Below are 13,601 nucleotides of genomic sequence, written 5' to 3'. Positions count from 1 at the left end.
CTGTCCTCGAGAATTAAACTTTTGGTTACAGGGTGGCTGAAAAGGCTGGAAGCATTTTAGACACAGTTTTGCTCATTTTCTTAGCAGTTTGTTGCCTGAGGGAAATGGGAGGGGTCTCAAGTGGACCTACACATATCAAACATTTCACAATACAAAGGCTGTTAAAATCTACATTTAACAAAGAGTAAAACCAGTATAAACAGATCTGTTCTGGGATCCTGAAACCTGGTTGTGTAGATAGCTATATTACAGTTCTGAAGAAAACGTTAAAAAAAAACAAAACAAAACAAAACAAAACAAAAAAAAACAACCACCACATGTTCCTGATGGTTTTGTTTTCCAGAATCTGCACAGATTTACTCACATTCCATCAGGGAAGTGCTTGGATCGCTCAGAAGTCCTCCATCAAGTTTTCATTTCAGAGTGTGACTCCAGTAAAGCAACGCAAAAATGGGAAATGAACAACATCCTTAGTGTGTAGACAGACAAAACCTACCTACTGACACATTAATTTGTACAGGACTGAAAATAGCCTGAAAACTGCTGCAATTATTTTCTTTGTACAGCTGCAAGCCTCCTGGCTTGGATGAAGGACATAGAGGAACTGTGATTATTACAATAACATTATCATCCGCAGTTAATGTTTACAAAACTGCTTTACCTTAAACTCTGTAGATGTTTACATCTTTTTGTTTTAAGATGTTGGTAAATTAATGTGCTGTTAGCTATGTTTCATAGGAACATAGTTAAAAGCATTGTTGTCTTCTTTGGGATTACACTCAGGGGTCTGAAGGCAGTTTTTTTACACACACTTGAAAAGGTTGGAGTAACCAGATTTTCATAGAACTTGGTGATTATCAACCTGTTGTATATTTTTATTTAATTTTACATCTTACTAAGCACTGCCACAGGTTATTAGCCAGGGTGGCCTTCTCTCACAATCATGCTGCTTTTTCGGAAGGTGAATTTCAACATATTTAGTGCCTCTTTCATTTCTCTCTTTCACAAGAAAAGCATTTGTTGGAAATTATACAGTGGATTTTTCTGATCTGTCACCAGGGCTAGGGACCAACCATACCACCCCATGTAATTATTGTCTTACCGAAGACAAATTTCTGTTGCCAGTTTGGCTGCTCTAATTTGGCTGGACGCTTTGTACAGTGCAAGGAAGAGCTTAGTGTCGAGTTTAGTGCTGATGTGGTACATTTTGATGGAAGTAAGCACCCTCACAATTCCAGTTAATAATTTATAAGCGCTAACTTGCTTGCTTAAACCATGCCTTACATAAAAATAATTTTTTTAACAAAAGAAATAAAGCTGCACAATTACGTAAAACTTTATAAGAATCCAATACTTCATTTATATTGTTCTTTTAAATGGAAATCACTTAGAAGTGGATTAAAACTTTTAATTAGGAAAAAACATCCAGCTTCTTAACAAATCTGTGTAATTCTTCACAAGAACATCTCTCAACTAGTTGGGTGCCAGATCTAGATTTGAAAAGAGAAAATGGAAATCCTGAAACTGCGTTTATTCATACTAATTTTCTTATTTTTGTCATTGGAAACTTTTCCTGAGGGATTACAAACACAAAATACAACCACTTGGTGCTATAGTGTACAGAATAGAATGTGAAGAAGTAGTTTTTTAAAATGTTCTGGAAAGAAGTTGATGCAAACTCCCTTAGGAGTCTAAAAATTTACTCTGAATGAACAGAGAGGTGGAAGAGAAATGACTTATCCTCACTTCCTTATTCCAGATTTTGTGACTGTTAAATGCTGACATCAGTGTACTGATTTCATAAGAGTTATGCCTATAACACGTCACACTATTAAATATGACTAAATACTTCCCTGAAATCTAGAATAGCATTGCATGCACCTTCCGTTGATGGTAACAAGGGTTATGTATCATATTTGGTGACAGAGTTTGATCTTTATAGGGCTGTCTGCACTGATCTATTAGTTTGGGATCTTTTCTAGTTTCTTTAGACTTCTCATCTATCCTTTCAGAGCTATGAAAAATAGAAAATAAAGGAGGGAGAAACTGGAAAAAAAAAAAAAAAGGTGTGTGCTGGTACTTGTGTGTATGAAAACTGACTCCATTTTTGTGTGTTGGGTAGATTAATTTAATCATACAACTATGCATAAGAGAAAGAATGGTGGCACATAAATTGTGTGGGTGTGCATTTTAAATGGGTATTTTGTGCAATTCATTGAAAGCTGATGCTGTATGTGAATATGAATCTGTATGTGAGACTGAAACCTTACAAAACATGAGATCATAAGAAGCTGTTGCTGTAATGACTTTTTCCTACTATAGCTGGCTTGGAAAAAAATAATTCACATATTCTTGCTTTGTAAGTTGATGATAATATCACTATGCATTTCTACATATTTTATAAATTTGATTTATGCAGATTTTGATACACTGTATGTTTCTGTAGAAATTGTATAAATCTTTAAAAAATTTATTAGGGATAAATCTGGGAGACTTATGTATATCTTACTTATGGGTTGCTTGTTTTTTAGGTGAAATAAATAAAATATTTGAATTTTTGGGTTTACTATACTTTTACAGAGTGAAAATTGATGATTACCTTTATAGAAACCCCGTATCTCAAAATCTAGACCACTTCAATGTTACAAACTTACAAATATTAAAAGTGTTTTATTTTTACTTTTTATCTAGGTACCTTTTGTCGCATTTGTTGGGGACTCGTGTTTTTTTCCAGTGAAATGAAAAATGAAATTCCCACTGAGAGTTGCCACGTAGATACATTTGGATTTTTGTATCATCTGCCCTGATCTAATTATGTAGATCTAATATGCTCATAGAATATGAACTTGAGAAGGATTTCTAAAGTAAAAGCAAAGGTCAGGAGTAGTTGCTAGTGTTTTGACTGTATTTTATGTTAGTCTATTTATGTTTCCACCAACAAACATATTTCAGTCATTTTCCTGAGAAGGTTTCTTAGCAAAAGAGTATGCAATTAAATTGTTACACAGAAGACACAGGTTCTGGCCTAAGAGCTAACCCAAATGCTGAAATCTACAGTACTTTTTTACAGATGGGATTCTTGTTTCCCAGCCATGTCTGTCAGTGCACTTCTGTGTATTCAGATTCAAAAGGCTCCTTTGGCAAAACCCTGGAGGTAACAGCAGCAGCTAGTTCATGTAGGGAATACTCTTTTATGTACTGAAACAGGGACTGATAGGAAGGAGGGGGGCATCTTTCTTCACTACCAGGTATCCTAGCACCAGGAGAACCAACAGAACCCTTTAGGCAGTACCAAAGGCACTGTACCCGTTTATGGCATCCTAGAATCAATTAATTCTGTTTCCCTAATGCCAGTCAGTCCTCTTTACTACTGTGTCTTTCTTCCATACCACCCGCCTCCAAGTTGCAGTCCATGAAGCCAAAATTTAACAACTTACTGCTCTGAAACTAGACCAAGAAGCCAGAGATCTATTACACTATGCCAGGGATTAAAAATTTTATGCTTATCTCTGATCTGTGGGACCATTCACAAGAAAAGGGAAAAAATAACTGCTACCTATAAAAACATAAAAGATGGTTTGGTAGATTTTGCTGTATATCAAGCACAATTTTCCATTTAGGTTAAAAAAGATCAAATTGTGCAAGATCCATGGAGTCATAGGAATAAGGAGGGTAATTTCAGAACATGCAGAAGAAATTATCTACACCATTGAACACAAGCTGGTTTTTTGTAAAAGCATTTATTGTTTGTTCCCTGCTGGTGAGCTTAGATCCAGCAGTTGTAATAGGTGAAAAGAAACAACTCAGGGAAAAACAAATGAGCAGTGTTTCTGGTTGTTGTCCTTGCTATAAAAGGCTTAGGAATACTAGGTCTTGCTATGTTCTGAAATCTTACCTTGCTTACATTTATGAGAGTATTCCTTGAGAAGTGTCAGTGGTTATCTTCCAGCATAATTACTTTCTGGGAACAGCAGAAGTAGTTGCCAGCATTTAGTCTTCTAGTTGTTGACTTTCCCTACAAACCTCTGAACTCCTGTAGTGTTGGAATAGTAAGTTATGTAGGAGGACTGTCTTACTGTAGAATGAGTCTAGGTAGAAAAAGTGATAGGCTATCAAAAAACATTGGTGAGTTTTGCCTCCCTTTGGGTTTAAAAAAAAAACCAAACCTACATAGACTGTGAGTGGCCCCGGAAGACTGAAGCCACTTTTGCTCTCCTTTCACTGTGGGAAGCCTCTGGTCATCTTCCCTCGCACACTGCTGCTGCAGATGTGTGTGCATTGGTGAGAGCTGCTTCACTCATTCCACCCTTGGCTGTGTTAACTAGTATGGAGCATAGGAAAAGTGGGAACAGGTCTTTGTGTGTTAATGTCTCGCTAACACAGTTAATGGTTAGTAACCTTTGTTTTTTAAATCTTAAAAAAGTCTGTTCTTTACACTGAGAAACAAATTAAGTTTTCTCCATTCCCATGTGGTGTGGGTCCTGGTAAAACAGGTAAGCTGTTTGCACAACTGTTGGGGTTCTTACCATGTTGCACTGCTCTGTGGCTGTTCTGAACAAGTGTGGATAGAGACTCTTCAGCAAAGAAGTGGCATAGCTTATGGTCAGTGGATCTTGACTGATGGAAAATGCATGTTCCTTCAGTTAACAGGTCAGTGAAGGTGACTGGGTCAAAGCCTGTAAGGAGGAATTAGAGCAAACACTGAGATGAAAAGCTATGTTTGCATGTTAGATCCCTTCTTTCATGTACTTGAAACACGATTGCTTTAGGAACAAGAACTGTGCCCTATCCCAAGTGGAGTGCAACTCAAGCAGGGCTGAGGACTAGGTGGGTCCCGCAAGTCTCGTGAATGCGATCAATGCGAAAGCAGAGCTGTCTCCAGAGGGCTGCCAGTTCAGACAACTCAGTGATGTTTCTTGTGCAACAATAATGCCTCCTGCACAAGAAAGGAGTAGAAAGGTGGGAGAAGCAGCATAGCATTAACTTGTATTCAACACAAAACAAACTCTAATGCCTGAGGTGTGCATGATGGCAACAGCAGGACTCCAGCTGAGTATCCCAAGGAGTCCTGAAAGGGGAATGGAAAATGAAATGAATGGAGAGATGATATTTTACTTTCCTGGAAAGAGCTGCTGGTGGCAGTGTGTGGCAATCAAGAAGGCAGCATGCCCAGACAGTTGTTAAAGTACAGTCTTCAAATGGAAATGAAGAAGTCCTGCTGGAATAGGCTTTCTGAATTACTTGAAGGCTCTAGAGTGGAAAAGGGAATCAAAATACAGCCTTTTCCCTTCAAATTTGTGGGAGGATTTTGCTAGGAAAATAGTGTAGGCCGGTATTTTTGAACGAGCCCTGACATTAAATAGTGGTGGATCTTTTGAGTATGAAGTCCTCTGAATCTCCTGTGTGTGGGTGCATGCTCTCTGGTTTAAGCCTGTCTCAAGAGACAGCATTAACACTTACAGGTAACAGCTGGGACAGAGCCATGGAGACTGGTACCTGCATTTCTGAGGGCAGCTTGGTGAAAATGTGCCATCTGCAAGCTGTGCTTCCACGCAGCCAGAGATCTCGTCCCACTGAGGGGAAAGCACCATGTCATTCTGTGGTATGCTCAGGAGACCCCAAGCTGTACCTGGCAATGGATGCCTTGCTAGCCTGAGCTGCAGGATGGCTACACCCTCTTGCCAGAGTCCTCAAGGCCATCATGGTTGCCCAACAGGCAGCTACAATTGCAATTTTCATATTTTTATTCCTGAGGCAGTAGAACTGGATGAAAGTAGAAGCCTTCTGGAGGATTCTTGTGGATTCATAAGAAGGGAGATTTGTGAAGAGCTGACCAGGAGAAAAAGCACACCAAGCTGTGGAAGTGCTTCTAGTCATACTGTTCTTTCAGTTGCACTGCAGAATGCCCTGAAATCCTACCTGTCCCGAAGATGCCAACGAACCTCTATAAAGGCAGAGCCAATCAACCTGGCAATGGAAGGGAGCCTGTCCTGCCATCTGGGAGTGAAGGTAAGATGATGTGGGGGGTTGCTGACAAAAACAATTCTGTAACCCTATAGCAGAGTGGGGTGTGCTTACTAGTGATATAAAAGGTATTGGGGATAAAGTAATGTTGAACTGGTTTTTTTTTTTTTTTTTTTTTGGCCTGTTATGGTATCCCATTATCTTCCATATGATAATTATGAGATGAAAGGAGTCCATGCTCCAGAAATATCAGGACCTATTTTCTCTGATGGACAAAGTTGAAGAATATTTTGACTTAGGGTTAGAACTTTGCTTAACATAAGAACTTAAAAAGTACATGCAAGATCAGACCAAGAGTCCAGCAAGCAGAATAGCCTGTCTCACTCAGTGGTCAGTAGGGTCAGTGTGGTCACGGAGTGCAAGGCAGAGTGAAGGGACAGGGCAAGGATACTTGTTTAACATTGTCCCTACTTCTGGCAATATACAACTGAAGCACTTTCTAAACTAGAGATAGTATTTTCTATTTAATAGTCCAGCATTTGTCCATCCACTATTTGAATCTAGGCAGCCTTTGGTCATCCACTACATCTGATTACGTAAAATGTTTCAAGGTTTCTGAAAAGACACACTGGCTCTGTGGTTCACTCCTCTGCTGAGACAAAACCGTGAGATAGAGGAGAACTGTGAAGGCTTGTTAAAAGTCTTAATTCCCAAAGGAGTAGTCAGTGCTAAGGCCAGCCAGCCAGGAGCTGGCTTCAAGGTGGCAGCACTGACAATAGCATCATCACAACACGTATTTCAAAGGGCCTTTCAGAAGTATGTGGTCTTGTCCACATAAACATCATCCCTTCAGCTCTGCTGGAGAACTGATTTATGGGTACAGACTTTACCATTAGATGTTTGGGCCAGGAAACATTGAGAATACCCATACAATTTATAGGTGGAGCAGCAGATCTGCTGGCTGTAAATTTTTTTCTGGTGGAGGACTCCATATTCAGTCCTGGAACATCAAGAGTCTCTCCAGCACTAAGGCTACGGGGGATAGTTGATCTCAAGATACCAGGAGAGTCAGAACAACATACAGGTTCACTCACTAGTTGGTGCTGGCCTGTTATAATTACTTAATTGCACTGATGAACAGAAATTTGCATAGGGAGTTTCTTACTGGGTAGGTCTGAATCACACAGCAGAGTTAATGCATCCCTCAAGGGCTGTGTGCATTGGAGAATGCGCAGCAAGCTTGACATATGGGCTCCGTTACAGGATTCTGGACACTGGATTCAAATGGCATCACAGAAAAGCAGACGGGGCTGTGACGCAGCTCATACGAGAGGCCCAGCAATTTTGGAAATGCAGGGGTTGCTGGCAAAACAGATACATTTCAAGATGTGTAAAGAAATAGCCAAAACAAACAACAATAAATATATGCTAAGGATGGTAAGGCAAATGACACAGGATCACCACAGCAAATAATCCATCACCGAGCAACACGAGATTATGTACCAGTGTTGCATGTAAAATGCTGGTGATTACAAAACAGTTTAATAGATCTCATTAGTTAATCAGAGATAAAACTCCTATTCCATTTTTTCTGATTTTCCCTACACACCCGTTCACAATTTCATTTGTGTATTTGAGTTCTAAAGCCTGTATATACTGCAGTAAATTCCCAAGTGTGTAGCTGTTCTGATCAAGGTTTTCCTTTTGAAAACTCACCCAAAAAAACGCCAAAACCAAGAAAGGTGTATTTAAAGTTTTTCAAACCAGAGGTTTTGCTTGTGAAAAAGAACACCAACTTTGTAAATAGGCTTTGTTCTAAGTTGATCTAAGAAAATGAAACTTTATATTCCTTTAGGAAGATGGTAAGGAAGTACTAAATACTTGTTTTGTTCTTAACTCTTTACCTAATAATGCCTAACATGCTATTTTCTTTTCTAGAAAATACCTATTATATCTTCACAGATTCATCTATTAAAGCTCCAGCATCATCTCCAGACAAACATAAAGTAGTTTACTGCCCACCCATATTACCCATGGCATAAATGTTAGGCCTGCTTTTTCCCCTTCACATGTGTCGGAGGAGCACATACTAACATGTAATACCCTTTGTATTAACGCCATATATCACCTTCTGGTTTTATTACCCTTTCACTTCAGGCTGCAGGCTGGCCTTGCAGTTCTTTGCTGTTAGCTCTCATCTTTCTTGCAGCACCATTCACCACTTTTTTCCAAGTCACTCATGTCTATATTAAACAATCACTAGTCATTAACGCCACCTCCAAAAATAACCTATGGGTTTTCATTGGTGATTCCCCTCCACTGGTGAATCTGATTACTAATTTCTGGTTTGCTTCTGTATTGTTAACCAGCTATTTATTCATGCAAGGCCTTTAATGACAACTTCTTTTATGAGTAGACCCAACCAAACTCAAGTAGACCAGAACTACCTGATCTCCTTTACCTTCATGTTCACTGATTTCTTCAAAGAATATTTACAGAATCTGTGGGACAGGATTTCCCCTTGTGAAATTACAAGTCCTATTTAGCCATTTGTCCAGCAACTCTCGGCTGTACTGTGGCTCCTACCAACTTGCCATTTGGGCATTACTACTCTGAAGTTTCCTGTATCTCCACAGAATGATTTCTAGAAATTACTGTTATATTTGTGACCTTCCATTCATCTAGCACTAAGGCAGTTTTAAGTGAAAAAATACAAAGTACAGTTCATAGTTCAGCCATTTCATCCTTGAGTTTCCTTAGAACTCTTGGATGAATACCATCTGTCCTGTCATTTTGTTTCAAAACCTTTTACACTTGGATTTGAGACAGATGCTCCACCATGCCTCTCCCATTAAAAAGTTCTGTCATGAAAACTTCCTGAAGCTTCTCTACAAGGTTGAAAAAACCAAAGTTTTCCAGAAATCTTCTCTATTTGTTGCTACTATATCCTGAGCGTCTATTGTCCCTAGGACAGCTTGGCAGCCTCCTCTTTCTGATGTGTTTGAAAGCTGTTATTTAATCCGTCTGTTTTCTCCAGTTGCTGTGATGCTCTTTTTGCCTGCCACATTGCTGTGTCTGACCTGTTGGGGTGCAGGTTTCTTCTGGTTAACTGGTTCAGTAATAACTTCAACTTTTTAGATTGCCTTCCTACCTTTGTTATTCTCTCATACCTGGTGTTTATCCACCTCAGTCTTATTTTTGGTGGTCTTTTGGTCTGTTTTACTGGGTGGTATGCCTTTATGCTGGACCTCTAGTACAATGGGAGCAGTCTCCCTGATGCCTGCAACCATTTTGGGCATCCCTTTTAGTTTTAATTTGAGACAGACCTCCCAGTTCACCTCTAGTGAAAAGTTTCCAGTGAGTCATTTCATAAGATTGTCCATATTGAACATGGATGTGAAAAACTAATTTAGCTTTTCTTCTATGGCCTTATCTTTTCTGAACATTCCTGTTACACTTTGATCACTTACTAGTCCTTTCCAGCACTAGTTCTTTCTGTGCTCACAGATGGGCATTATCTGAACCCCCTGACCTAACATACCATACTTTTTAAAGCTTATTTTGCAAGTAGTAATTTCCACATGCTCTTTTCCATTTGCCTTTTAAACTATATTCAACACACTTCTTATTGAAAAGATAAAATACTATTTTTTTTAAATTACTACTTATGTTTAGTTGTGACATCATTCTCAGTTGATAGATCAGCCTGATGCAGTGCTTTGCTGTGGCTTGCTGCAGCTCATGCTGACACAGCACGCACACAGAATAATCTGTATAATGATGTGGGTCAGGCTAGTAGAGCCGTGCAATAGACTGTTTTTGCAGTAAGGAAAGATCTCTCCACCAGCCAGGATATATTTGTAAATGAGATCATAAACAAAAGTAATCCACAGCTGGCTTTTCATAGAGCATAGTTAGGACGTGGGACAACAGTGACACGTTAGGCAATTCTGCACTAAGTTGTGCTGAAGCTAAATTAGCCAATTAATGCTAAATGAAACAGAACCCAAAAGCCATTTTACCTCACTGAGGAAAATATTAGAAAAGCTCCTTTATTCTGAATTACCTCAAGAACTGCTCTTATTCTGAAACAATATTTAAAATTCCGTAACCCATGGAGATTTTTAGGACACCTGAAGGGTGATATTTTGTTTCAATTTAAAAGCATTTGAGCAGAAGTAAAAAACATTTCAAATAATCAAATTAGTCAATTTACTCTGACACTACTGCTCCACTGTAAAAGATTATTTAAATCTAATCAGAAAGACTTCTTGAAACATCACTGCTCTGTTCAGAGAGGGAGTCTGAGAACTGAGAGGAGGTGATGGTGCATTTCTACGAGGAAATCTGAACAGAATATGCTGAAAATGAGTGAAACCACCGTAGTTTTGGCTACACGCTATGACAGCCTCTAGCTGGAAGAATTGTGGAGTTAAGGATAAAAGTGCTCCAGGATTGCAAATTCTACAGGAGAAAATGTTCTTGAGCACTGGATGTACTGCAGACAAAACAACTGTCTTTCACTTCCAGTTTATGCCTGTAGCTTCCCAAAATTGGAGCTTGCAAAATGGACCCACTGATCCTGGCTGTGCTGAGTATCTCTGGCAGGTCCAACCTGTAAACCAGGAGCCAATCCTTCTGATGCTACTTTATCTCAGGGGCAGGGTGGGAAGAACAACTCCGGGTTTCTAAGGCTTTCAAAGATGAGTACCTACTTTAGTATAAAAATGTTTGGATTGCCTTTACAGTTAGCTTATTTCCATAATTTTAGGAACACACAAAGTGGTTTTGGCAAGACTCTTGTTTCAGAACATGCTACATTATCGTTAACCTACCACAGTGACATTTGCCATGGTTATAGTGCTGGAATTACTTTTTATCCTATGCATGTACAGACTGTATGCAAATTTATTTGAGAAGTTGATGAACAATAAGGAAACAGTTTAAAAACAAAAAAATAGAAAGCCTGCCTTTTGTAGTACTTGATATTTTGGACAAGTTTTTTTCAGTGCTAGGCTTTCAAATGCTAGTAAAAGCCTTTGAAGGCCCCTAGTATTTATCACAACAAATTAAAGTTAAGCTATTAGTTATCTGTGGGACCTCCTATTTCCCAGTTGCAGATATTGTTAAGATACCTAGATTTAGACTCAAATATACTAAAGATTGAGTAAAAAAAAAAAAAAAAAAAACAAACCCAAGAAACAATATAACTGTTACACCATGAACATCTCAGGAGCACATGTTCTTTACAAATGACTCCTCTCTTTCCTGCAGGGATCTACTGGCATGTGCAGAGATAACATTCCGACATTTTTCATGCTGTTCTGCAAGCTGTGTATTTTGAGAAGGCATTAATACTGAGGCCAGGAGAGAGGAGCAAGGAACATCTGGGAAGACATAAGACATACCTCTAACCACATCTGTCCTATAGCCAACTTCCCTGTCCTGATATGGGCAGCAGAAAAGGCCAGTGACCCTGAGCTCTGGGAGAGAAAGTTCCCAAGATTATCAGCTTGTATACCAAGACAAAACTTTTAAGGCCTCAGCTTCAGTAGTATGGGGAAAGAAAACAATCCAGGAATAATTATCAGCAACCTCAGTACTTGGAGACTTTTTTTTTCTCTACTCGCAAGGTGATACAAGCAAATGCTAGCATAAGGAAAACATCAATTGCAACTAATGGTAGTATATGCTGTGTAGTAGTATATGAACTGTGGTTAAAAAAGTATAAACTCCAGGAGCTGACACTTGAAGAGACTTGCCAGTTTTGTGGTAACGGCAGTAGCGCAGGAACAATGCAAAGCATTATCCTGCACAGGGCTTCAGCATTCTGGGAGTACCCAGCCTCTCAGGAACATCAAGAATACAACAATACTCATGTACAACATTTTATTACAAAACTGTTAAAAAAGTAATACAATGCAATATACTACAAAATATAAGATCAGCTATTAAGCTACCTCCTTTGTTTTACTTAGCTATAAAGAAACACCTGGCTATCAGTCACTGAGTTTCAACAAAACCATTAAATATGCAGGAACATTCCACACCTTTTTCTCTTTTTTTAACCCGAACTGTAGCAGCTCTTGGCTACTACTTACATTAAAAATAGAGGTCTCCCTACAAAGAACCACATTACCTATACACAATTCTGTACAGATTTTTATACTGAAGCTAACAATGAGCTGCACTTGAGTTCACATTCTTAGCAAAATATTGGATTTTGAGCATAAAGATTTACAGCAGGACATTCATTTATTCCTCATCCTCATCTTCCTCCTCCTCTTCATCATCTTCCTCCTCCTCCTCCTCCTCTTCTGGTTCTGCTTTCTTCTTAGATCCTGCAGGCCTGCCTGGGCCCTTTTTTCCTGCATCACTCTTACTCTTGGCACGATATGCTGCAATATCCTGTAAGAAAAATGCCGTTTAGTTGCTGATAATGTAACTCTGAAGACGAATTTGTACTGCTTCAACAATTTAATACTACTATACTATGCAGATCAAATACGGTGTGCAGAAAAGCAGGGTTCAAACCTTGGGACTTTCATGCTTACACCTTTTGGCAAGAGAATGCATGATCCAGACAGTTTTAAGAATTTTACAACCTCAGTACTTTGGAGTATGACTCTGTATTTTACCAAGCAGATGACCTGTTTTCTGGAAGCATCTTATTGGTAAAATCTCTAGACATGTAAAAACTCCATCCAGGTTCACTGTAAAGCTTCCAGCTACCCCCACACCACACCTTTTCGTGCATTCTGAAGCCTGACAAAGGTTGACATTAACATTTAGAATTATGAACCTTATACACTTTAGGTGCAAAGCAAACGTGACACACTGACAGTGACCTCTACAACTGTAGCCGTTATTTTATCACTTTCACTGTACCTTTTCATATTTCTCCTTTAGTTTTGCAGCTTTCTGTTCATATGGCTGTTTATCTTTGGCCGACTGTTCAGACCACATTTCACCTAATTTCTTTGCTGTGTCTCCAATAGACAAGCCAGGATGTTCATTTTTGATTTTTGGACGGTGTTCCGAACAGAAAAGGAAGAATGCAGATCTAAAATTTTTTTTTTTTTTTTTTGGTCACAGAAACACTCACGGTGGTCTTTTAGGAGCATTGGGGTCCTTTTTCTTTCCCTTCTTCTCACCCTTGGGAGGAACATAGTTTTTCATCTCCCTGTCATAACGAGCTTTGTCTCCTTTAGCCATTTCTTCAAACTTTCCTTTTTCCTTGCTAGACATTGTCTGCAGACACACGGAGAGAAAAAGAGTCTGGATCAGATAAAGTGCCTACTGACCCACTAAGGTCCAAGCAGCAGCTGCTGCCAGGGATCTTTTCCCAGCAGCCCGGCGCAGGGGCGGGGGCCGCCTGACAGGGCTCAGCACGGCTCGGCTCGGCTTATCCCGGCTCACCTTCCACCGCTCCGAGCACTTCCGCGAGAACTCGGCGAAGTTGACGGACGAGTCCGGGTGCTTCTTCTTGTGCTCCTCGCGGCAGGTCTGCACGAAGTAAGCGTACGAGGACATCTTGCCCCGCGGCTTGTTGGGGTCGCCTTTGCCCATGGTGAGGTCGGCGGCGGGTCCCTGAGGGGGAGAGAGGAGGGAGGGGGCGGGAAGGGGCGGCGTAAGGG

General features: G+C 39.8%; 2 protein-coding genes across 3 annotated transcripts in view; one reads left to right on the top strand and one right to left on the bottom strand.

The window, feature by feature from the left end:
- Positions 1–2,065, top strand: part of GALNT7 (polypeptide N-acetylgalactosaminyltransferase 7) — a 40,475-nt gene extending 38,410 nt beyond the window's left edge. For both annotated transcript variants that reach the window (XM_026846804.1, XM_026846803.1), the window contains exon 11: positions 344–2,065. In XM_026846804.1, the coding sequence (XP_026702605.1) occupies positions 344–481 (138 nt within the window). In that variant the 3' untranslated portion in view covers positions 482–2,065. The remainder of the gene's footprint in view (positions 1–343) is intronic.
- Positions 2,066–11,839: 9,774 nt separating this feature from the next.
- Positions 11,840–13,595, bottom strand: HMGB2 (high mobility group box 2). The gene is made up of 4 exons (XM_026847259.1): positions 13,384–13,595; positions 13,070–13,215; positions 12,853–13,027; positions 11,840–12,372 (listed from the first exon to the last, which is right to left on the bottom strand). Exons 1-4 carry the CDS (start codon positions 13,531–13,533, stop codon positions 12,220–12,222), a joined length of 624 nt encoding a protein of 207 aa, XP_026703060.1. The 5' UTR covers positions 13,534–13,595; the 3' UTR covers positions 11,840–12,219.
- Between the last annotated feature and the right edge of the window lie 6 nt (positions 13,596–13,601).

This window comes from Athene cunicularia (assembly GCF_003259725.1).
Source record: "Athene cunicularia isolate RWA chromosome 4 unlocalized genomic scaffold, athCun1 chr4_part1, whole genome shotgun sequence".
NCBI lineage: Eukaryota > Metazoa > Chordata > Aves > Strigiformes > Strigidae > Athene > Athene cunicularia.
Note: the sequence above shows the minus strand (reverse complement) of the source record. Positions and strands in the feature narration are given on the sequence as shown.